Source organism: Chanodichthys erythropterus, chromosome 11 (assembly GCF_024489055.1).
Source record: "Chanodichthys erythropterus isolate Z2021 chromosome 11, ASM2448905v1, whole genome shotgun sequence".
NCBI classification, from domain to species: Eukaryota; Metazoa; Chordata; class Actinopteri; order Cypriniformes; family Xenocyprididae; genus Chanodichthys; species Chanodichthys erythropterus.
Genome location: NC_090231.1, coordinates 31,019,247 through 31,044,475, shown reverse-complemented (window position 1 = coordinate 31,044,475; position 25,229 = coordinate 31,019,247). Strand labels below are relative to the sequence as shown.

General features: G+C 36.4%; 2 protein-coding genes across 9 annotated transcripts in view; both read left to right on the top strand.

The window, feature by feature from the left end:
* fhod1 (formin homology 2 domain containing 1) overlaps positions 1-10,145 on the top strand; it is a 60,383-nt gene extending 50,238 nt beyond the window's left edge. For 4 of the 7 annotated variants that reach the window (XM_067402340.1, XM_067402339.1, XM_067402338.1 and 1 more), the window contains 9 exons: positions 165-284; positions 1,293-1,454; positions 1,759-1,949; positions 2,146-2,338; positions 5,411-5,579; positions 6,058-6,120; positions 6,236-6,325; positions 6,670-6,843; positions 8,709-10,145. In XM_067402340.1, the coding sequence (XP_067258441.1) occupies positions 165-284; positions 1,293-1,454; positions 1,759-1,949; positions 2,146-2,338; positions 5,411-5,579; positions 6,058-6,120; positions 6,236-6,325; positions 6,670-6,843; positions 8,709-8,788 (1,242 nt within the window). In that variant the 3' untranslated portion in view covers positions 8,789-10,145. Of the gene's footprint in view, positions 1-164; positions 285-1,292; positions 1,455-1,758; positions 1,950-2,145; positions 2,339-5,410; positions 5,580-6,057; positions 6,121-6,235; positions 6,326-6,667; positions 6,844-8,708 lie in introns of all 7 variants that reach the window. The other 3 variants (XM_067402337.1, XM_067402342.1, XM_067402341.1) reach the window with 3 other exon arrangements.
* Positions 10,146-10,563: 418 nt separating this feature from the next.
* slc9a5 (solute carrier family 9 member A5) overlaps positions 10,564-25,229 on the top strand; it is a 30,798-nt gene continuing 16,132 nt past the window's right edge. Inside the window, exons 1-4 of one of the 2 annotated variants that reach the window (XM_067402335.1) lie at positions 10,564-10,946; positions 17,522-17,824; positions 19,053-19,216; positions 25,109-25,187. In XM_067402335.1, coding sequence (XP_067258436.1) covers positions 10,610-10,946; positions 17,522-17,824; positions 19,053-19,216; positions 25,109-25,187 — 883 coding nt within the window. In that variant the 5' untranslated portion in view covers positions 10,564-10,609. The remainder of the gene's footprint in view (positions 10,947-17,521; positions 17,825-19,052; positions 19,217-25,108; positions 25,188-25,229) is intronic. The other variant, XM_067402334.1, reaches the window with a different exon arrangement.

Below are 25,229 nucleotides of genomic sequence, written 5' to 3'. Positions count from 1 at the left end.
TCTCTGGTAGCAGAAGAAAGAAAATATTAATGGAATTGAGTAATTTAGGCTGTTTAAGTTGGGTTCTGTTGAACTTGACTTGTGGGTTACCAATGAGGCATTAATTTCCAAACATTCTTTCTCAATCCATCTCTTCTTCTATCCCTCACACATGAATGTTGCAGGAGATTGCAGAGCCTCTTTTTGACCTCAAACTGGGTATGGAACAACTTGCCAAGAACAAAACCTTCAAGCGTATCCTAGCAACATTACTGGCCATTGGAAACTTCCTCAATAGCTCCAATGTAAGTGGTCCATCTCCTCCGCAGTCCTAGGAGCAGAGTTACCTTTTAAAGCACCTGTATTAAGGGCAGGTGCACCGGTCTGAAGCTTGATGGGCACATGTGATTAGTCAGAGCAGCTCTGTGCTGATGCCTTAATCCTTTGCTGTTGCCTGTGGAAGATGAGATATGATTAAGACCCTGCATGGCACGTTTTCTGTGCTGTAGTATGTTATGACCTCTTGAACTCTACAAACATACTGTTTATGAGTACTGAAGATTATTTTTATGCTGTACTAACATGCGTAGAATCAGGGCAGACTGATCAAAATATATTTTTGATTTTACGGAATGGTTCACCTACAAAATTGAAACTTCTGTCATCAGTTCAGACTCCTTTAAAGTAGCCATGAAATCCAATTGGACAGTTCTTATTTTTTTATGGAATATTGCAGTATTTATTTTAAATGATTTATCTGTATACATCTTTTTTTTTTTATTCTTGTGCCCTCATAATCTTCAATAATAAATAAAAAAAAAAAATTCCCTTCCCGTTTGCAGCGACATCTCTTCTCGGATGATGTTCACTGGTGTGAGGGCAGGACAACCTGTCACTCACACAAGAAAGAAAAAAAAGGCCATCCCTACATTTTTTTGTTTTGTTTTGTTCAGTAAGCCATTTCACTTGGATATACATCACAAGAGAGAAGAAAAGACCATTTTAATGCCGACTTTAAGCTATACTAAGAATAAAAAGCTTTCTGATCATTTCACATAATTCAATTTGTGGGAACACTTTTCTTTCAAGAATCATTCATAAAATGTCATCAGTTTTAATGAAGTCTTTACAGCACCACTACAGTGCCATTTTCAAAACATACTTGACAGTTAGAATTTAATAACTGTTTAGAACATGATGTCCTTTCATTTGTGCCACTCGATTTTTTCCCACCAATTGCCAGCAAAGCCAATGTAGTAGTTCACTGAACATCACATAATGACTTTAATTAGCACTTCTCATTTCTCTTGCAGGCTAAGGGCTTTGAGCTCAGTTATTTGGAGAAGGTAACTGAGGTAAAGGACACCGTACACAGGCAGTCTCTGCTTCATCATACCTGCAATTTTGTGGTGGAAAACTACCCAGATACGACAGACCTTTACTCTGAGATCCCTGCTATTACACGCTCTGCTAAAGTATGTCCTTAGACACTTTTTTTATATGCATCTATTATTTTTTTCTTTGTGCTATTTGTTTTCCATCTTGCATTACATTATTTATTCATTTGTACAGAGATTCTTAATGCTATCACCCTTTTAAGCTTTTATAGTAGCCATTTTTTTAGTACATCTTGTAAAGGTTAGCACTTTAATTCAGGAATGAACTGCTGTGCACACAAGTTTCTTTTCTGTTCCATTTTTCCCATTGAAGGTGACTATGCAAACAACCCTTTAGCATTCATTGTCATTATTCATCACTCCCTCCTTTCCTTTCCCACAGGTGGAGTTTGAGCAGTTGTCTGAAAACCTGATTCAGTTGGAGAGAAAATGCAAAGCCTCTTGGGACAATCTTAAAGTAGTGGCTAAACATGAAACTAAACCTAACTTGAAGAATAAAATGACAGAATTCCTGAAAGACTGTACTGAAAGGATCATCATCCTTAAAGTAGTGCACAGACGCATTATTAACAGGTAACACACACACACAAACCCCACTGTAATCCATTTAATACTTGAAGGAATTTAATTTATCATGTTAAATAAAAAGATTCCAAATTCATTTGCATGCTTCCCGTAAATTGACGAGCATGAATGACTGTGCGTCATGTTTTAATTAGGATGAGCTTGAGCATACAGTATATTAAGTTCTACTTCCTTAACTTTGCAGGTTTCATTCCTTCTTGCTATACTTGGGTCAGCCTTCATACTCAGTGCGGGACACTAAAGTAACTCAGTTCTGCAAGATCATCAGTGAGTTTGCCCTAGAGTACCGCACTACTCGAGAGAGAGTCCTCACCCAGAAACGCAAACGTGCTGTCCACCGGGAGCGCACCAAAACCCGGGGCAAGATGATTACAGAGGTGTGGAATGGAGAAAAATTCTCAATTTAAAGCATACTTTGACTACAGATATCTTTTGATTCCATTCCACTAGTCTTATTTCATCATGTCTAAAGGATTAATTTACTTTCAAATAAAAATTTCCTGATAATTTACTCACCCTCATGTCATCCAAAATGCCCATGTCCTTCTTTTTTCTGTTGAAAGGAAATTAAGGTTTTTGATGAAAACATTCCAGGATTATTCTCCTTATAGTGGACTTCAATGGCCTCCAAACGTGTCAAAATGACAGTTTCAGTGCAGCTTCAAAGGGCTTTAAATGATACCCGACGAGGAATAAGGGTCTTCTCTAGCGAAACAATCGGTCATTTTCGTAAAAACAAAAAACAAAAAAAAAAAAAAAAATGTATATGCTTTATAAACACAAATGATCGCCTTGCAAGTGCTTTCAACTTACGGAAAAAAACGGAACTGGCACCACGTTCATTCCATAAGTTGAATAAGGAAGGTAAAGGCAGGGTTCCTACGCGGTTTGGAAAAGTATGGAAAAGTATGGAATTTGATTTGAGTTTTTTCCAGGTCTGGAAAAGTATGGAAAAAAGAAATCAGAGTTTGGAAAAATATTTGTGTTTCCAGACTATTGCCTCTATTCAGTTTTCTAATTTATTATACCTGCAAACTAGTCACTTTGTGGCGAAATTAGCAGTTTTGAATCAAAATACATCATTTATGTGAATCGTTTACATCCGAAGAGTTATTTTGAAGGTATGTTGAAAGATACAGTACAACTTACCAAAATCTGTCATGTCACATGCAATCGATTAATCAGCGTTTCAACCGCAGAAAGGCGTCAATAAAACCGCTTGTAAAAATGTCACATTTAGCCTACCTCAGAAAAGCCTTACAATGTCCAATAACTCACCATTTAGCTACAAAAATGAACTTTGAGAGGAGCATTTTGATAAATATATGCTCTATAGGCTATTACATATTCATTGTATTTGTACTTAACATGTGCTTCTATATTGAATACATAAATCTGTTTTATGACAGTCACCATTTAAATGTTTAGGCCTACATAAAGAGTAGAAAAATAATTGTCACTTTTATTATAACGTTATTATAAAAACTTCCTTATGTGTAAGTTAGCCTATATGTAAGTAACTTACGATCAATTTAACCTAATATTATAATGACGTACCAGCTGTGGTTCCCTGTATTGTTTACAGCATTAGTTGAGAGATTTTTTTCTTTGAGGAAATTTGCCATGTACTGTACCTGATAGGCCCAAATTAATCAATACTGAATCAAAGGTAATCAAATAAAAATCAAATCGCAAGCTTCTGAATGAAAATCGCATTCAATTATGAAATTTGTCAATGCTCAGCCCTTGTGCCAAAATGTTTTATTTTTTATTTTTTACTTGAAGCAAATGTTGTTTTTTCCATTTGTTCTTTTCAGAGTGCACCAGAATGCTTCCTTTACATGTTAAAATCACAAAAATCTTCTCCTGGGGGAGGATGCCCCCAGACCCCCTACAACTATCTACTTTCTACATGTCACCTTTTTCACCTCTCTTCACTTTGCAAATATGTTTATAGAGTTACGAATTTCTAAAATATTACGGAAACTGCTTGTGCTACTCATACTCGTAGGCTACTCTATAAAAATACTTTGATGCATATAATATATGAATTTGAGTATGGAAAAGTATGGAATTTTGAAATGGAAAATGTGTAGGAACCCTGTAAAGGACATACAGCGTAAGCTTTTTGAAGAATACGAAAGGTGATCTGGAAGCACTTGCGACGCGATCATTTGTGTTTATAAAGCATCATATTTATTTATTTTTCTTTAGAAAATTACCGATCGTTTCGCGAAATAAGACCCTTATTCTTCGTCTGGTATCATTTAAAGCCCTTTGAAGCTGCACTAAAACTAATTTTGACCTTCAACCGTTTGGAGGCCATTGAAGTCCACTATAAGGAGAATAATCCTGGAATATTTTCATTAATAACCTTAATTTCTTTTCGACTGAAGAAAGAAGGACATGGACATCTTGGATGACATGGGGGTGAGTAAATTATCAGGAAATTTTTGTGTTTTAATCTTTATTGCTTATGAACTTCCAATTTACAGTTGCAGTATGTTTGCACACCTTGCAGAATCTGTAAAAGATTAGCAAAATAAGAGGGATCAAAAAATTGCATATTGGTTTTATGTATTTACTTATTTTTATTAAAGTACTGCCCTGACTCAGTTATTTTACATATCAGATGTTTACATAATATATGACAAAAATGATAGCTGAATGTAAAAAAAAAAAAAAAAAAAAAAATCTAACATTTACTTACGCTTGATTCCGACTGCTGTGTCATGTTTTTATGTGATAGTTGTTCATGATTCCCTCTGAGCAGTTAGACTCCTCATTATTTTTCAGAAAAATACTCCCTTTCCTGCACATTCTTTGTTTTTAAGCATCTTATGCATATTTGAACCCTTTCCAGCAGTGATCCATCTTTCTTTTCACATAGAAGACAGTTGAGGGACTCATACACAACTATTACAAAAGGTGCAAACATTCACTGATGCACAAGGAAGAAATACAGCGCAGAGAGCAGGGAGGTTGAAACTATTTTAAATACAATAATCAGGGGAAATTGTATTTATTTTGTCTTCTGGGACACATAAGTATTTTATGTAGCTTTTAAAGGGCAGTAATAAATGAAACATTCTGATATTTAAACAAAAAAGAAAAGAAAAAGGAAGAATGTGTAAAAAAAAAAAAAAAATTCACAAGACCTAGACAAAGTGGTGATTCACTTCCAAACACTCAGCAGTATAAAACATTTAGCCAACCCACCTCGACACAGGGCCTTAGACCATTTTCTCAGTTGTCCTCCCTCTTACGACAGCCCTGATCGACATTATGCCACAAATGTTGTCAATAGAGCTTAACTGTTATTGAACCCAGATTGTTTGTTCATTTATGGGAATGAACTATTTCATGGACCTGTCCCCACTGTATCACCCTGACTCATCAAAAAAAAAAAATTACCAGTAACTAATTATACTCTCTGAATATTTCCACAGACAGAGAAGTTTTCTGGAGCAGTTCCACAGCTATCTCTGGAGGACAGCCCATCCCCAGTTTCTTCAACAATAGAATCAGAGCCAGCCCAAGAGGAGCATGAGAACATGAAAAACCTGCTCACCGCCAACAACGACAACAGCAAGCTGCGCAGGAGCCGTGCTGTACGAAGTAAGAGACCACAACTCAGCAAATTCAGGATATAAGAGTTTAGACCAGCTGTTTAGAGCAGTGACAGTCCTTCTGCTTTTGCCCAACCTTCTTGTGGAATTTTGTTCCATCCCTCCTCCAACACACCTGCTTTAGAAACATTCATTAGCTGATCCAGATTTGTTTGATTACAGTCACAGAAGTAACATCTGCAGGAAGGTAGGTCTCCAGAAGCACAACTGAGGACTCCAGTTTCAACTATAATAAGTTTAGTTGCCCAACACAGATGATGCTCGGTGTCCTAACTTTTTTTTTTTTTTTTTTTTTTTAAATTCAACTCATTTTGCCTTTTTTACCATTACCACTGCAATGATTTGTGAAGTCCAGCCCAAACTAAAGGACAGTTTGATTTAATTAATTATTAATAATAATAATTTTACTATTGTTGTTATCATTCTTCAATAATTGAATTTTTATTTATTTGGGGATCCTTTTATAGAGATTCTTACCACTGGTGGTGACACTACTCCAATTTCACCAACCCTTCAGTGGAGTGATGAAGGTATAGAGTTTGGAGCATGGATGTGTTCAAAGATAAAGCACTTGTGCAGCTTTTAATATATGATAAATCTTTATAATTAATGAGAGCATTAAGGTTGGCTCATTTGATCTCACAGAGGGGCCTTATGAGTCTGACTTCGCTCCTACTTCACCAGTAGAGAGCCAGTCAGCACAGGATGATGATGATGATGATGATGATGATGAAGGTAGAGCTACTGCACAGGCTGCATGGAGTGGGATTGCTCAACTAACAGATTTATCATGGACTAAATAGTAAATAATTGTGTTCTTCTGAAATATTTTTAGAGGGCTAACTGTCAGGACAGACATAAAAAAAAAATAATAATAAAAAAAAAAATTGGATGATTAAGCCATGGATTCAAACTTGCCTGAATATCTGTGAACCTTTTACAAATGACTGATTTTCATCAGCTTGCCAAGAAGTAATACCAGCCTCAATTATGTTAACGCTTTCCTTGAAGGATCTTGGACCTGTTTGTATTGTAATTAGGCAAAGATTTGATTGATCTGTTGTACTCTTTCTACACAGGTTTAGGCAGGGTTAGCACACACATGTCTGTAGCCAAAGAGGACAGCGCCAGCTCACAGGATGATGCCACAGATGAGATCATGGATCGTCTGGTTAAGTCTGTCACCCAGAATCCCACAGAGAGGGCGTCTAGTCCAAAAACACGGAAACGCTCACGGCTTAACCGAAAGTCATGTGAGTGCATTTTGACTGTCAACGGATTTTTTTAAAATGTATTTTTCTGACCACTGAACTGAACCAGTTCCTTAAGGTTGTTTTGGCCTAAACCTGGGGGATGAGATTAAGGATTTAGTCACTGTTTGCATTCAACACTATCTGTGTCCAAAACACAATGTAATCTGGCTTCTACCATTGCTTAGCTTTCAAAAGCCCCTAAATCTCCTTGTCAGATGCATATCGTGCCACCTCTTTACTTCTGCTTGTGCCGGATTGAACTGCTAGACATCTCAGAATTCGAACACCACAAAGAGCCTTTTGTAGGGCACATTCTTGCAACTGTGCTTTTAAAAAAGGAAAGCAAAAGCATAACCTCCAAACCTGAAAAAAATATTCTGTGTAGCTATGAGACTTTTAGGTTCATTTTTAATATTCTGAAGCAGTTTATGGTATGTCTTAAGGTACAGTCACACTTACAGCTATTCAGTGAATTTTCACGGGCAAAATCCAGTCAATTCCGTAGTAATCCATGTGATCTGTAATTTTGCATTAGGGCAAAATATTTTTAGCATGCCTAACTTCACAGGGGGCCTCTCTTCAGGGCTGGATGATTCATTGAAAAGTAATCGAAACCAGAATGAAATTTTCCCATGCAGGTTATTTTTTTAATCCTGTTAATACTTTCCCCTTAAAAACATACTACCGCGTATGTAGTCACGTGACTCCGCCCCGTCCAGTCAGCGGCATGGAAGCAACACGGAGGTGAACTCAAATGGCGAGTCAACACACAGAGCGCGCGAGCCCCGAAGTGAGATCACTTTTGCTTGCATCCTCACGTAAGGTCAATTGTATGTGTTTAAAGGCTTCTCAGTTTGAACATTTTCAAGTGATTTTACACTGTTCAAGAACAACAATATGGAAAACACCTCACTTCAGTGCTTGTGAGCTGTTTTCTGTGACGCAGAGAGCCACGTCGTGTCTCTGACAAAGCGCGAGCCCTGAAGCCAGACCACTTTCACTTGCGTCTTCACTAAACCTTGTCAATTGTATGTGTATTAAGTCTTGCCAGTTTGGACATTCAATAGGCATTTATTGAGCTACTGCGCTGATGAATTGTGGCACACAAACACTGATACAGACAGTAGCTCGCACATCACGTGAAGATCACATGCACAGGGAGGAGCCCAGAAACTCATCGTCAGTGCTGTCCTGTTATTTATCACTAAAGTAGCTTAGAAACTCGGAAGTTATAGCATATTTTTACAACCCACAGCTTCATAATTAATAGCGAGACGGTATGACTAATTTACACACTCAATCGCTTTCTCATTAATGCATTCAAATAAATGTACTGGTACTGTGCTAATTTATTTGTATCTGATTGAACGTGCCGAAATCTCAAAAAAAAAAAATTACGAACCATAGATAAAATAACTGAACTATGTCATGGCACTCTTTCATTAGAAAAAATATACCACCTTTTAATAGTCGAGCAATATTTACAGTACAAACCTTGTCAGTGAACTATGAGGGACAAAAAAACAAAACAAAATAATCTTTCATTAATTGCAATTGAGGTAAACCCTAGGCTCAAGTGAATTTGCCATGTTGCCCAAAAAAAAGCTACTTGGCTTTAAAGTGACTTCTGTGTGAGCGGTGCTTCATACATCGCTTCTCTATTGACAGTAGACAGTGGTCCATTTTTTGCAGAAAAATTTTGCTGAAAATTTGTTTATATTTCAGACATTTTACAGTTCCAGATCATTTTAGTGCATTTAACTAGCATCTTTATACATGTGCAAGTGGTATTATATGGATTGTCTGACACTGAGTTGCATGTTTTATTTTACAGTATAACATAACATGCATTGTGTGTGTTGCAGTGCGGAGGACTCTAAAGAGTGGCTTGAGTGTGGATGTGGTGCAGGCCCTTGGCCTCGGCAGTCCTAATGGGAAGGTCTGAAGCTGTTGGCTCTTGGCTGTGGAAATCTAATGCAAGGCAGCAATGAGTCCATAAGGAGAGCTGTATACATGACGGGAAGAACTGCGATAACAAAGGGATCTTCACTAAAGACAGTTTGTGGGATGCCTGCATCTAATTCCGTCTGCCAGTCTGAACAATTCAGTGGATGAATCATGTGCTTCCAGTTGAAACACAAACAGCTGCGTTACTGTACAAATACCTGAAGTGTATGCATGATATCTATTAGACATATTATGATTTGATTGGTACAAACTTTATTTGCATAGTATTAAATACCAGCCTACGTTTACTGATGGAATAAATGTAAATGTAAAATGCTAAATATTCTGACCAGATGCACATATGTTGTTTTGTACAGAGACTTAGATTACAAAGATCGGAGCACAATTTATCAGTCAAAGAGATTGTATTTAAGGGTTTTAAGTTAAAACTACATTTTTAAGACAAGTTTTATACTTTTGCCATATCTGCTGTGATGGCTCAGCTCAAGGTTAGGATCGTGGAAGCCAGTAACTGAGATCAGTGCAATAGGGTAACTCAAACACACTGGTTTCATGGGCCCATTAATTAAGCTGGACCCTGGGTCAAACTGCACTGTCCATTATAAACTCCTTAGTCTTGGACAAGGTTTAATTTGCATCTGGAAAGCTGACCCATGTACACCTGGGTAGTGTTCAGCTGAATATCCTGACTACCAAGGAGATCTTGATTAGAGAGACATAAACTAGGTCACGTTTGTTTTTCTTTTATTTATCACAGCGCTCTCTTGATAGGTTTGTGGATGCTACAACACAGTCCTGTATTCTGCTGTATTATATTTCTGTCCTGATATTTATTAATGTGCTCTGTAGTCAAAAGAAAGCTGGGAACTCTATTCTTTCACTTAAACACTTTCGGTTTTTGACGAGTAAGTTTCAAGTTTTTAGTTATACCGCTGTTATGGTGTTATAAAATGTGCATAGACCACTTTCTTTCTTGCCGAAGAGAAATGTTGCATTAAGTGAAACATTTCTCTAGCCCTTTTTTACTGTTACAAGCACATATTTTAAAGGACTTTGCTTGGTATTGCTTTTTTTGCACAGGGGTTTGTTATAAGAATTCAGAGTCATGAGTCACTCTGTTGTTTTATGTGTATGACCTTATTACCTGTCTGCATGAGTGCATGTGTTCTTCACTTTGAATGTATCACTATTAGCGTGTCCCCATCACTACTCTCGACACCTGCACAAATAGAGTACAGTACTTCTAATGTTAGACATTGTATTCTGATTCAGAATTGTTTTACAAAGACATGTTGGTCTTGAATACCAAGACAGTGCTGTTTAAAATTAAAATAAATGTTTTATTAGACTTTTTTCTGTTTTTATTCTTTATTTGCTTATTGCCACAGTCAAACCAAGCACAGATGTCAGAAATGCTTCATTGTGTCATTTAAAATTCAACTGACAGCTGCTTTTATAATATTAGTGATCTGTTGTTTTGAAGATACTGCTTTAAATCGACTTGTTGATTATTCTGACATAATTTTCATGGCATAGAAATAGGCTGATAACGCGAGTTTTGGGTGCGCACTTGTCTGTTTTGATGAGGATGGTGAGTGACGGCTCTTTAATAAGAACCTCCTCGTGCACGAACGAATCACGTGTCCCTATACGCTAGCTGCACCTTCGCGAGTTACCGGCAAGTGGAGTGTGTGTTGATGTTGTAAACCGGTAACGGGGCGTCCCGTGGAGGGCTTACCATCGCAACAGGAGTGTATAAAAGAAATGAAGATGGCACGCCGTTGAACACGTCGAAAAGATGCGGTGCTTGAGTTTGCTTCTGTTCATAAAGGTGGCTAGTGATGCAGCGACTGACCTTTACGTGACAGGAGCGTCGCTCGCGCCAGAGCTGGGGGTAAGCGCTGCACCTGCCGTCACATCCCCCGTAGCCTCCCGCTATATTCCAGAAGAGTACGGGCATCCCGGGATTGCGCTCGCCCGGTCTGCGGAGGAGCCGGCGGTACCGAGCACGGAGGACGGAGAGCCGTCTCACCACCACGGAGGAGGGTACAAGATAGTGCAGTGGGAATGGAGCTACGTGCAGACACCTTACGTTATAGCCAGCTGGCTTTTGGTGGCCAGTGTGGCGAAAATACGTAAGTTCTTTAATAGATGATGTAAGTTTTCGCTTAAGATTCCGAGCTTACTCTGGCTCTTGGACTGTCATTGCGCGTAAAGTGTGGAAAGTTGATTGTGTTGAGGACGCGAATATGTGTAGTGCATTTCATTAAAGTGGGCCTTCGGTGCCGTGTGTGTGTGTTGGGCAGATGGCTGTAAAAAAGGTGCGTAAAAAGCGCACGCCACCTGCGCTTCTTTTCCACTGTCATTAATTGACAGACGCTGGTGGTTGCCATGGCAACGAAGCCCATACATTTCCTCAGGGACGTCTTTTATACAATAATAAAATGGGCTTTTAGCTGCACTGGAGATAAGCGAACAGTTTGACAGTAGCGTATGTTTCGGTTATCTTTTTGTACCTGTAATTTTCGTGACTTTTCTTTGTTAGCTACTGTTATCCGTGCTGTAACGCCTCGAGAGATATTTCTGTGGACTGTGGCCTCACCGTGTTCTCCCGATCCGGCACCTCTCCAAAAGGCGCCGAGTCTCCGCGGACAGTAGCGGCGACTCTGATTGGCTATGACTCATCATCTTTCCATCATCAGTCACAAGCTGTGGTCATTTGAAGTTCGATTCATGTCCGCGAATTAGTTCTTTCGAATGGTTTATTACAAAGAACAGGTTCAAAAATCTATTCAGTTATTCTTGTACGTCACCATCATGTGGTTCCTGGCGTCGCATGCTCTACGTACCCACGTAGCTATTTATGGCTTTTTATTACGTTTTATTAATAATGCTGTTTAAAGCTACATGCTTTCCCATTTCAGTTTGTTGCAGGCTTTGTTTTTATAAACTGAATCATGGCTGCAAAGTAATTTCGAGACTACATATAATTTGCATTTACAATGCTAAAATTCACTTAATATTTCTTGGCTGAAACGGTTTATGCATGTTTTAATAAAATATGCGTGAATAAAACGCTCTCAAGTTTTAGCCTAATAATCGCCAGTAGGCTAGCCTACTTTATTAACGTTTCTGCAATTTGGTTAAGTAAGTTTTTGTCAGATTTATCAGTCAGATTCTCGGCTAATTAGCATCTATTCTCTGCTCGTTTAAAATTAGATGATTCTCGGTTCGTGAGTTGATGAGTTCACTCGAGATCCGCTCGATTTGTCATATTCGTGAACGAATTTTGACCTTTTGAGAACCGCTTCAACTGATTCACGGAAAAGATCCGACTCATGAGAATGATTTGTTCATGTGAGAAGTTTATTTTGTTCTTTTGCGCTGTAGATTTATTATTATTATTATTTATTAATATTAAACATTTCCTTACAAAGTACAAAAGTGAGAAATAAGCCAAAAGAAAAAAAGCCAGGGGTTCAGGGACGGCCAAACATCACATCACATTGAGAGAAAGGATTCAAATAAATAAATAAATTAGCAAATTAAATAAATAATAAAAATAATGAATGAAGGAATGAATGAATGAGGATATATCAATTAAACAGATCACATAAACATCTATTGCGCTGTAGTCCGTATCAGTGTGGGAGCTCCCAGTGGTCAGTGCCGTAAGTATCCTACATTATAAAGATATCTCTCCAGGACATGAGCATTTTCTGTTGGCCATGAAAAACATGACATGATGTTGTGCAATAATCAACTCAGATTAATTATTGAAGATTTGAGAACAAATTGTGTGTTGTGTTCACTAAAATACACACACATGCAGTACATACAAAAAATGCACTATATTTGCATGTGTGGGTGTTTCTCAGGCGTTCCTCCAGCTTGTATTTTTGGCCAAGACATGCAGTTACATCAGATCTTTTAGCACAATCATCTGTTTCTCCATGATTCAATTGCCACGGCAACACCATATTTTTCTTGAGTTTGAGAAAGTAGCACTATCTGAAGCACCTGTGCACAGTTTTTAGCTAACTTGACAAGTGCCCAGTACACAGCCTGAACAGGTGAGAACAGTACAACATTTTATTGTGTTATAGGTAAAGTGTTTTATATTATCCTTATCCTATATAGCATCATTATACTACTGCTATAACATTTCATCAGTTAGATGGATAGATAGATAGATGGATAGATAGATAGATAGATAGATAGATAGATAGATAGATAGATAGATAGATAGATAGATGGATGGATGGATGGATAGATAGATAGATAGATAGATAGATAGATAGATAGATAGATAGATAGATAGATAGATAGATGGATAGATGGATAGATGGATAGATAGATAGATAGATAGATAGATAGATAGATAGATGTGATAAATGTGAATAATTTTAACAAAATAAGAGAGATCATACAAAATGCATGTTATTTTTTATTTATTACTGTCCTGAGTAAGATATCTTACATAACAGATGTTTACATACACCGCGTTCCAAATTCTTATGCAAGTGACATCAATAAGATTTCAGTACAATAAACACTCAGATTTTAGTTTTTCCTAAGAAAATGTTTGTTTGTTTATTCATCCATGTCTTTTTAGATAACTGGGATCAATCTCAGACAAAATAATTTGCCAGGTCTATGGAAACCCTACTTAGAGGTTGTTCCACATTATTAAGCAAGTCACAGTTCTCATGCAATATGGGGAGGAAGAAAGATCTTTCTGAAGATGAAAAACCCACTATAAATGTTTCTCTTTGTGAGCTTTGGTTTGGAGTGGCTGAAATGCATCTTTACGCACAACTGCCAGCCTGCATGGAGAGATTCTTGAGACTCCAGAGACACCAGCAGCTTCAAATACCTGTTTGCTGCTCAACACTGGCTTTTTTATAGCTGCACTTTTAATACAATTAATTTTTTTTGACAGGAACTTTCATCAATAAGCCTTTATCTGACTGAGTTCTGCTGTGCTCTAAATCACTCACAGATCTTATGATAATTTGATAATCTCCATTCAGTTTTCACACAATATTAGTTGTTTTCATGCCTTTTGCACAACATTGCACTATTTCATGCTTTTCATCTTCAGAAAGATCTTTCTTCCTCTCCATATTGCATGAAATCTGTGACTTGCTTAATAATGTGGAACAACCTCTAAGTAGGGTTTCCATAGACCTGGCAAATTATTTTGTCTGAGATTGATTCCAGTTATCTAAAAAGACATGGAGAAAGAAACAAACAAACATTTTCTTAGAAAAACTAAAATCTGAAAGTTTATTCTACTGAAATCTAACGGATATGTCACTTGCATAATAATTTGGAATGTGGTGTATAGTCAACAAGAGAAAAAAATTGCTGAATTTATACAAATAACCCAGTCCATAAGTTTGGGAACCATTGGTTCTTAATACTGTGTGGTTACCTGATGATCCACGACTATTTTTATGTTTTGTGATGGTTGTTCATGAGTCTCTTATTTGTCCTGAGCAGTTAAACTGAGCTCTGTTCTTCAGAAAAATCCTCCATGTCCTGCAGATTCATCAGTTTAAGGAATTTTTATTTTTTTTGCATATTTGAACTCTTTCCAGCAGTGTATGATTCTTTGATCCATCTTTTCACACGGAGGACAACTGAGGGACTCAAACACAACTATTAAAGCTGCAAACATTCACTGATGCTCCAGAAGAAAACATGATGCATTAAGAGTCAGGGGGTGAAAACTTTTGAACAGGATGAAGATGTCCAAATTTTTTATTTTTTGAATTTTTATTTTTTTTTATTTAGTACTGCCCTTTGGAAGCAACAAAAGATACTTGCATATTTCCCGGAAAACAAATTAAGTACAATTTACCTTGATCTTCAAATTCAAAATGTTTTCACCCCCCAACTCTTGCTCTTGCTGGAAAGGGTTCAAATATGCAATAAATCCTTGAAAACCTTGAAGAATCCTTGAAGAATCCGCAGGACCTGGAGGATTTTTCTGAAGAACAGCTCGGTTTAACTGCTCAGAACAAACAAGGGACTCAAGAACAACCATCACAAAACAAAAAACAGTCGTGGATCATCCAGGTAATCACACACAGTATTGAGAATCAAGGGTTCACAAACTTTTGAACTGGGTTATTTTAATAAATTCAGAAAAGATAGACAGACAGATAGATAGATAGATAGATAGATAGACAGACAGACAGACAGACAGACAGACAGACAGACAGACAGATAGATAGATAGATAGATAGATAGATAGATAGATAGATAGACAGACAGACAGACAGACAGACAGACAGACAGACAGACAGACAGACAGACAGACAGACAGACAGACAGACAGACAGACAGACAGACAGACAGACAGACAGACAGACAGACAGACAGACAGACAGACAGACAGACAGACAGACAGACAGATAGATAGATAGATAGATAGATAGATAGATAGATAGATAGATAGATAGATAGGACAGTTGTGTTAATATGAAAAAAATTGACACTGCCCATTAGTTCAGTTACAAGCTATGAAATTCATATGCTTGTGTAGTGATGATAATGACCTTCCCTGTCACTTTCACACACTTACTTACCAGAGTATTGCATTCAGAATACACTCTTAAACATCCATACTCACTGAGTTTGAGTCATGGGGATGATAAAAAGCACCATCCCATTCTACTACACACACTTTAACTTAATCATTGACATGTTCCCTTTTAATGTTAATAAAAAATAATCATAATTGGATGGCACTCCACTGTGTGTTCGTAATTAGCTGTGCAAAAGTTCTCTCTCTGTCTGTCCCTGAAAATGAAGGGCGTCAGATTAATTTAATTTAATGTTCTTTCATTATGACTGTAATTATATGTGGACTTTTTTTTTTTTTTGAAAGCTTAGGGCAAGCAATAATTTAAAAGCAGGAGATCTTGTGATAGAAATGATTTACACATATGAAGGTCTTCTCTATTGAGAGGCTGGAGTGGCACACAACTGTTAGTTACTATGCATAAATGAATGGAATGAATCTCTAGCATTCTCCTTAAAATATATTTGTCTTCCTGTTTTAATGTATATATATATATATATATATATATATATATATATATATATATATATATATATATATATATATAGGCATATGCATCAGAATATGTTTTTTCTTTCTTTTGTTGTTATTTAGTGTTTGTGTGTGTACACATGCATGTGTTTGTGCAGATGTCTAGTATGCTTTTTTTGGGTGTGCGACAGTGTTTTTCTGTCCTTGTGTGAATGACTCATGGTGAGCGGTGATTGTTATGTTTCTTGGCAGAGGTGCACACTGTTTTCCCTCCTCCACAAAATTACTCTGATCATGGAAACATTATTAATTAGTGCCATTAGAATGCCATAATGTGTTGTGATTTTATGCAATTCATGAGGATTGCTTGAGTAAATGCAGGCCAGTCTGTGCCTTGATTATGATTTTTAATTAGCCTTATTAATCAACATCATTTTCACTGATATATCCCCATTGAAACATTTTATGATCTGTTTAATCCCCATATAAACACTACTTTCATGTGGTTTCTGTTAGGCATATGCCTGCACCTCATGCTTCAGTGTTCTGATCCAGTGGATGATGAGGTAGAGTCAGGAACCTGAGCGTTTGGTTATTGAGGTGTGATTGTTCCTCGTCTGATAATGCTTTATACTGTCATTTGATATGTCTGGCTTGTGAATGGACACTGGTCATACTGCATTTCCCAGTGGAAATATTGTCATGAATTATTGCAGATGCTCCACAGAACCACAGTAAAGTCGTGTATTTTATTGGTGAATTTAGTATGCAGTCACCTTTGTCAGTTATTGGCCATTTGTTAATACTCCTTTCTTAAAGCTGCCGTATGGGATTGATGAGATTACTACGACTCAGTGTTTGTTACTGTAAGTTGTACGTTAGAATGGTGTTGTGTAACGTTTCATCTGAAACCATGGTATGGAATTACAGCACTCTTTAAATGAGGTCAGCTGGCTGGCTGCCGTGGACCATGAAGCTTTTTTTCTGGCTATGTATTCTGGTTGGTTTGTTTTGTACTATGCATTTGGGTATTACAATGTTTATAAACCTAAGTCTTTGGTATGTGCATTATACTGTAATAAACTCAGCAAACAGGTGGACATTTTCTGACAATTTTTTTACCCTTTAATGCCTGACATCCAGTAAGGTGGGCAGATCTTTGAAAGTTATTTTAAACCATTTAAAGTATGATGTTTCACTTTGACCTTTGACCCTTAGTCATTATTCTGTATATGAATCATAAAATGGCTGATGAAAGTAGGGATGTATCACATATCTTTAAAATATCTACTAGTACCTATTATTAAAATACATAAAATTGTTAAATAATTAATATATCAAAGGCTAAAAGTTGCATATTGCAGTCTTGTTTTTTTTTTTAAAATTTTTTATTTAGACTGTTTGCATTACTATTGCAGTACATGAATGCATTGTACATACAGTAAAATGTGTAAAATGTAGTTCAAGTCTGTTTGAAAGGGATGACATTTCATATAGCTATTAGTGACATTATAATAAAGCACATTTGCTACATTTACATTCACACCTTTTATGATAGTCACTGACAAGATAATATCTCTAATCTCATGCTCAATCCATGTTAACCTTTTTCTCTGTTGTCTCTTTTCTCTGCTCTGCGATCTTCAGTATTCCACTTCTCTCAGCGTTTCACCACAGCGGTCCCAGAGAGCTGTATGCTGATACTGCTGGGTTTGGTTCTGGGTGCAGTGGTTCTTATCGCCAGCAAAAAGCAGCCGTACCAACTGGACCCAGGGCTTTTTTTCCTCTTTCTTCTACCAACTATAGTGGGGGATGCTGGGTATTTTATGCCAGCACGGCTCTTCTTCGACAACCTGGGTGCCATTGTGATGTACGCTGTAGTGGGCACATTGTGGAATGCCTTCTGCACCGGATTCTGTCTTTATGGAGTCAAGATGGCAGGGGCCATAGGTAAGTTATTATGGGGTGTCAGTTCAAACTAATGGAACTAAATATGAATTCTTAAACGATCCTGGGTCATACAGTACTTTAGCCTGCATGTAGGTGGAATATTTCCGATGTCTTCTGATGTACTGATGACAAAGCTGCCTGTTTTTAAACTTTTTATTAACAAATATTAGGGGTGTGTCAGTCTATTAAAACAATAAACCTTGATTCATTTTGTGATTCCAGACATGTCGAGAACTATGTTCCTTTAATAAAAACAAGTACTGTTGAGGAGACAAATATTATGTGAGTTTATTTAAAAAAAAAAAAAAATGCTTTTTAGCTTCTTAATTAAGAGTCTTAAACCTCCTTGGAAGTTCACTGATGCCCCCTAGTGGGTCCTGACCCCAGTTGAGAACCACTGCATTTAGTAAAGCAAATAAGCCATGTGAGCCCTTGTGTTATCATTATATTATAAAAAATATTATAAAAGACACCAGTGTTCAATAAACAATTCAATTTATTGAATTCTGATATATATCAGCTTTTTTTTTTTACGATTGCTACAAACATGACTTCTAATCACATTCAATATTCTGATCTATTTCTTTTATAAGAATGTTTATTCAGGGGGAGTCATCGCTGTTGATCCAAGTATTGCATAACTTAGATGTGGTGTAAAGTTTAAGACCCAAGAAAGGGTAGGGCACTTTCATCCAATGCAACTTACAGTACACTTATCACAGAGACAGTCCCACTGGAGCATCCTGAGTTAAAGGGTTAGTTCACCCAGAAATGAAAATAATGTATTTTATTACTCACCCTCACCCTAGACCTTCGTTCATCTTCGGAACACAAATTAAGATATTGTTGATGAAATCCGATGGCTAAGTGAGTTGTTTCAAAGATGTTTTAGTACCTTTATGGACCTGTAGAGTTTCAATAGCTTTGCTCTCAATAGAGGCCTCACTGAGCCATCAGATTTCATCAACAATATCTTAATTTGTGTTCTGAAGATGAACAAAGGTATTACAGGTGTAGAAAGACATGAGTAATAAATGACATTATTTTCATTTTTGGGTGAACTAACCCTTTAAAGTGCCTTGCTCAAGTCCACAATGTAGCTTATGAATTGCCCATTGCAAGATTTGAACCATCCCAGATCTTTAACCACTATACCACAGCACTAGGGCTCAGATACGATCAATTTGGTAGTAATTGTTGACTGCAGTTTGTTTGTGTGTGTGTGCAGATGATAAAGTAGACGCAGGTTTGATGGAGTTCTTGTTGTTTGGAGCTCTGATCTCGGCTGTGGATCCTGTAGCAGTGATCGCTGTGTTTGAAGAAGTCCATGTGAACGAGACACTCTTCATCATTGTCTTTGGCGAGTCGCTGCTCAATGATGCTGTCACTGTGGTGAGTCAAGACTTTGTTAATCATCAAAATCAATTGCTTTTACTATGTAAGAAGTCTAGCATGACATGTATTTACTTACTCTAATTATTTATTTATTTATTGAGTGTTAGGGTTAGCTTAGGGATTTTAAAGGCTCACGGGAGATTAGCAAAATCTTCATCCTTCTATGTTCTCTCTGTTGACTCGCATATCTGTTGTTATGGTAACCTTATACCAGAACACTCTTCTGTAGACAGTGCTGACATGATTATGTTATAAGACATACCCAAAAGTAATTTACTTGCCCTAGAGAAGCAAATCAATAGTAAATGACTCAGGCTGAGGCATTGCCACTGAATTATCCGAACCATTTCCATTTTTTTCTTGGTATTTTTTTTTTTAATATAATTACTCTGGGGACAAACAGTAGCTTCTGGTTAGAGATAAGCTGATTTAGTGTTAATTGTTTATACTACATAATGTTGTTAGGAATAGATTTGGTTTCGAATCTACGTAATCCTCAGAAATATCAAGTTCTTGCTTGAGCAAAGTTTGGTTTGTGTGTTGACTGTATGTTCACTGGTACAGCAGATTAGTGCCATTATTTTGTAGATGTCCCATGTGTTGATGATTTCACCCAATGACAGCCCTTCATTACTAACACATTCCCCACCTACTTCACCTTCATCTGCCCTACAACATTTCAACATCACCTCATCTGGAATGTAAAAGCATGGACATAGCCATCTATGCCATTATGTCATTCAGAAGATTATTCTTCAGGTTCTGCAGGTTTATGTTTAAATTCACATTTGTTTTTGAGGCTTTAGCAGTGCCAATGCTGGAATACAGTAGTTTTCAGTTGCATTTTTCATAGGCTGATTATGTTTCTACGGAGCCCCGGACATGACATGCAGGAAAAAAATAGTAGGCTAAATCGTGCGCACGATTTAGTAAATTGAGGGAATTAAATAATAAAATCGTGCACACAATTTAATTTTTTTCTTGCATGTCATGTGCGGGGCTCCATATGAATTTCGTTTAGATGAATATGTAAATATGTGCCATGCACTTTCTTCTCAGTAACAAAATAAACACAACAAAAATGAGAAAACAGCAAGCATTTATTATAGAAAGCATAAGAAAAGCGTCTTTTCTTAACAGCATGGGTATGTTAGCACAAGCTCTGCAAATTAGCTCTCCAGTCATGTCACGTCTTCATATAGCACTTTATTCAATACATTGCTTAAAATCAAGCAGCTTAACAGTATCAAACATGAAAACAGTGTTAGTGCCTCATTTTTTTTACAAGCAGCTTTACAGTATCAAAAATGAAAAACAGTGTTAAGTGCCACATTTTTTTACAAGCAGAACTTCATTTTGTACTATAAAGCAGTTCATGTTTTCACCCGCGGAGCTCTTACCTCAATGAACTCAAACACACGAAATGAGTCAAAGTCGCGGAGCCTCAGCGTACACCTCCTATTACGTTATCGTCACTGACCAATGGTAGTATGAAAGTATTTTGCAGCTGGAGCGAACTTTTCCTGAAAGTTTGTGATGCAGAAACTTAGGAAAATGAGATCCAGGCAGTAGATAAAGTTGATGAAAAAATTATTTATTCATTACAATTAAATTTAGCCTCACACGCAAACTTTAATCGATAATGAAAATACTTAAAGGTGCCCAAGAATGCTTTTTCACAAGATGTAATATAAGTCTAAGGTGTCCCCTGAATGTGTCTGTGAAGTTTCAGCTCAAAATACCCCATAGATTTTTTTAATTATTTTTTTTTAACTGCCTATTTTGGGGCATAATTAACTATGCACTGATTTTGGCAGCGCCGCCCCTTTAAATGGCGTGCTCCCTGCCACACGAGCTCTCGACTATATTACAGTGCATTTACAAAGTTCACACATCTAATATAACCCTCAAATGAATCTTTACAAGATGTTCGTCATGCATACTGCATGCATGCTTCGAATTATGTGAGTAAAGTATTTATTTTGATGTTTACGTTTGATTTTGTGTTAGTTTGAGGCTATGCTCTGTGTGTAATATGTAAAGCTGCTTTGAACAATTACCAATTGTAAAAGCGCTATATAAATAAATTTGACTTGACTTGACTTGGCTAATGGCTAATGCTACACTGTTGGAGAGATTTATAAAGAATGAAGTTGTGTTTATGCATTATACAGACTGCAGGTGTTTAAAAATGAAAATAGCGACGGCTCTTGTCTCTGTGAATACAGTAAGAAATGATGGTAACTTTAACCACATTTAACAGTACATTAGCAACATGCTAACGAAACATTTAGAAAGACAATTTACAAATATCACTAAAAATATCATGTTATCATGGATCATGTCAGTTATTATTGCTCCATCTGCCATTTTTCACTGTTGTTCTTGCTTGCTTACCTTGTCTGTGCACAGATCCAGACGTTAATACTGCCTTTCCTTGTCTAATGCTTGAACATGGGCTGGCATATATGCAAATATTGAGGTCATACATATTAATGATCCTGACTGTTACGTAACAGTCGGTGTTATGTTGAGATCCGCGTGTTTTCTGGAATTCTTTTAAACAAATGAGATTTATATAAGAAGGAGGAAGCAATGGGGTTTGAAACTCACTGTATGTCATTTCCATGTACTGAACTCTTGTTATTTAACTATGCCAAGATAAATTCAATTTTTGATTCTAGGGCACCTTTAATAAAACCAAAAGTTAAAATAACCATCATAAAGAATTAGTCAATAGTTAATAATAAAATTTAGAGTATTGTATCTAATAGATGAAGATCAAAAAGAGCAATAATTAAGACATTTGCAGATAAGAGAGAGGAAGCAGAACCCCAGGAGAGCTAAGTAGAGAAAAAAAACTGAATTATCAACAACTCAGTCCATATTATAGGCTACCATAAGCATACATGGAAATTCTCAACCCACACAAACGGATGTTTTTATATTAAAAGAAAAGGTTAAATGGTTTTACCCATTTGTCATAGACTGGTCCAGTGTCAAAAATAGATATAAGAGTTGTTTTGACCCCCTTTGGGGAATTTTGCAAATCTTACACTATTAAATGTCAGCAAACATTAATTCGGAAACAAACATCCCTTCTGCCGTACACGTGTCAGCGTGACCTGGCTGTCACACTGGAACACTTGAAAAACAATTGAACATAACAAGCATACTCTCTTAAATATAAAATAAGAATAACCATAAAGGTACAATCACAAGTGAATACTTGAAAATATGATGTGAATTAATATGTAAAGTAGAAGTACATAAATATAGGAAATCAAAAGTGAAACTGATAAATCATAAGCCATAAATGATTAAAATAAATATTAATAGAAATGCATGAATATGAATATTGACCATTTCGGATCCACCAGTTTCGAACTTCCAAAAAGAACACAAAACGAACTTCATTTTGGCCTGATTTTGTTTGAAATGACGTCACATCAGTTCGTTCTTCGATTTCGTTTGAAGTATACCGGGGCCTTAAGACAGTGGTTCTCAACCATTTTGACTCTTAGCCCCTCTTTGTCCAAGACAATAAGCTGATTTGTGTGTACTTCATTTGTAATGTAAATAAATAAACATTACAAAAACAACTTTTTAAGCATTTTTAATTAAGATTTCCCTAGGCATGTTTCAATAAATAACTTCTTATTAAACATAATCATTGTCTTTTGTTCTCTTTATGTTACTGCTTTTTGAGCCAGGTTGTTACAAGATTTTTTATCTTAAATCTCTTTTTTATGCATCAGATTATGTGTAAAGTTATCACGGTCACATTCTAGGGATTCTGAACTCTTGAGCAGGTTCCCACCAGGCTTTAGTGTAGAAGTGGTAGCAGATTATAGTGTGATTGTGTGTGTGTTTACAGGAAGGTCAGTTAGCACTTGAGGTCAGGTTATTCAGAGTGAAAATGTGAATATATGCCAATAAATATTGTCATGACACTGATTGAATTGAGAGCCACTATCTCAATCTAACTGTCTAAAATGCAGTGAAAACCACTCAAACCAGCATGCACTTAACGTCTAGAGTTTGTTACTGAAGATCCTGCATTGACTTTGTAATCAAACTAATCTATTGTTAATTAGACGCTTGTTGTTATTGATAGGCACTGAATAACAGACTGAACAAAAGTCTTCTCAACAAATAACAAGCAGAATTGCTCATGGTGAACAGGGGCAGCCTCTTCTTTATGCATTCATTATCAAAGCTACTGGATAACATAATTCATTTAGTTATGTTTTTTGAGGAGTGAAATGGTAGGCTCGGTCTCTTGTGCTACTGGTCTAATGGCCATTTGTAAGACAGGTTAATTATTCAAGGTAATCATGAGAGCCTTCAGATGGACAACGCTCTTCAGTCTTCACAAAATTGCACATCTTCAGTTTGGCTGCTGAGCTGCATATTATTTCATCTGATGTGCCTAATAGGAAATCTACTATTGCCATTATGGGGAACATTTAGAGATGTGCTTTCAATCTGTCCAAACACTTTCTCCATTAGCTTTAAATGTCATTTTAGGTCACTATATATACACACTACTGTTCAAAATTAAGGGGTCATTAAGATTGCTTTTGAAAGAATTTAATACTTTTTAGGATGCATTAAGTTTAACCTAAAGTGACTATCATCACTTTTTTCTATTCATCAAAGAATCCCGATGAAAAATGTATCAAAGTTTCCACAAGATATTAAGCAGCACAACTGTTTTCATCAGATATAATAATAAAAAAATAAGAAATGTTTTTTGAGCACCAAATCAGATCATGTGACACTGAGTAATGGCTGCTGAAAATTCAGCTTTGTCATCACAGGAATGAATTCCATTTTAAACTATATTAAAATACAAAACACTTATTTTAAATTGTAATATTTAAAAATACTACTGTGTTTACTGAATTTTGATCTAATAAATGCAGTCTTGGTGAGCAGTTTTGAAAGAGACTTCTTTCAAAAGCATTAAAAAATCTTGCCGACCCCCAAATTTTGAACAGTAGTGCACTCAAAAAAATGAATTGTTGGATTTATTTAAAAAATAAGTGTCAAGTGGGTCCACGCAACAATATTGAGTAATTTGTACGAAAAACTATTTAGGTGAATGAACAAAAGAAATTCAAGTAAAGCTGACAAAATTTCTTTGAGTAAATACAAATCATTTGAATGCCACTGTTACATAATATTTATATGTGCAGTTTACTTAATAATGTTATGTTGATTACGTAAGGTGAACACATTTTTTCATCATTTAAATAAAAAGGATACAACATATCAGAATGCAGCCCCTCACCCCAAAATGCACTCAAAAATAACTATTTGAACAAACTCAATTGAATTGAGAACAGGAATTTCATCCTATAAACATGCGCTCACAGCCTAAACACAGGCGACACTCCTCTGCATGATGGTGACCACAAAATTCAAAAACATTACAGAAACTACTCTAAATGTCCACCATAACTGAACATTAAACACTAACATAAACTAACAACATCTTTCCCTTTTCTGAAAAATACATAAAATAACACTTTATCCCAACATTTACTCTCCTAATGCAGTCCCTTGCAAAGCATGCTGGGTACTACGGATCCACTGCACAGTTAGTTATGTCAACAATAATGTGTGCGTTTCACACAGCAATGTTAAGTTGACTGAACAAACACTTTCTAAGTAAAGCTGACAATACTCAATTTTAGTAGAAACAACGCAGTTAAATTATGTTCATGTAGTTACATGAGTTTTTTAAGTAATGTGAACAAGGGTGGTTTGAGTGAAACTAACAACTGTGAAAGTTCATTTTTTTTAGTTTGTTTTAATATTTGTTGTATTTTTGTCTTTTAAATTTTTAGTATTGGAGAGGTGCATTTATAATTCTCTCAACAGGTCTTATATAAAGTGTATATATCCTTTGTGGAAGTGGGACCAGGAAATGTTTACACCGCAGACTATTTTAAAGGAATTGGTAAGTGCAAAATGTGTCAGTTGTTTCTTTCACACCATATTA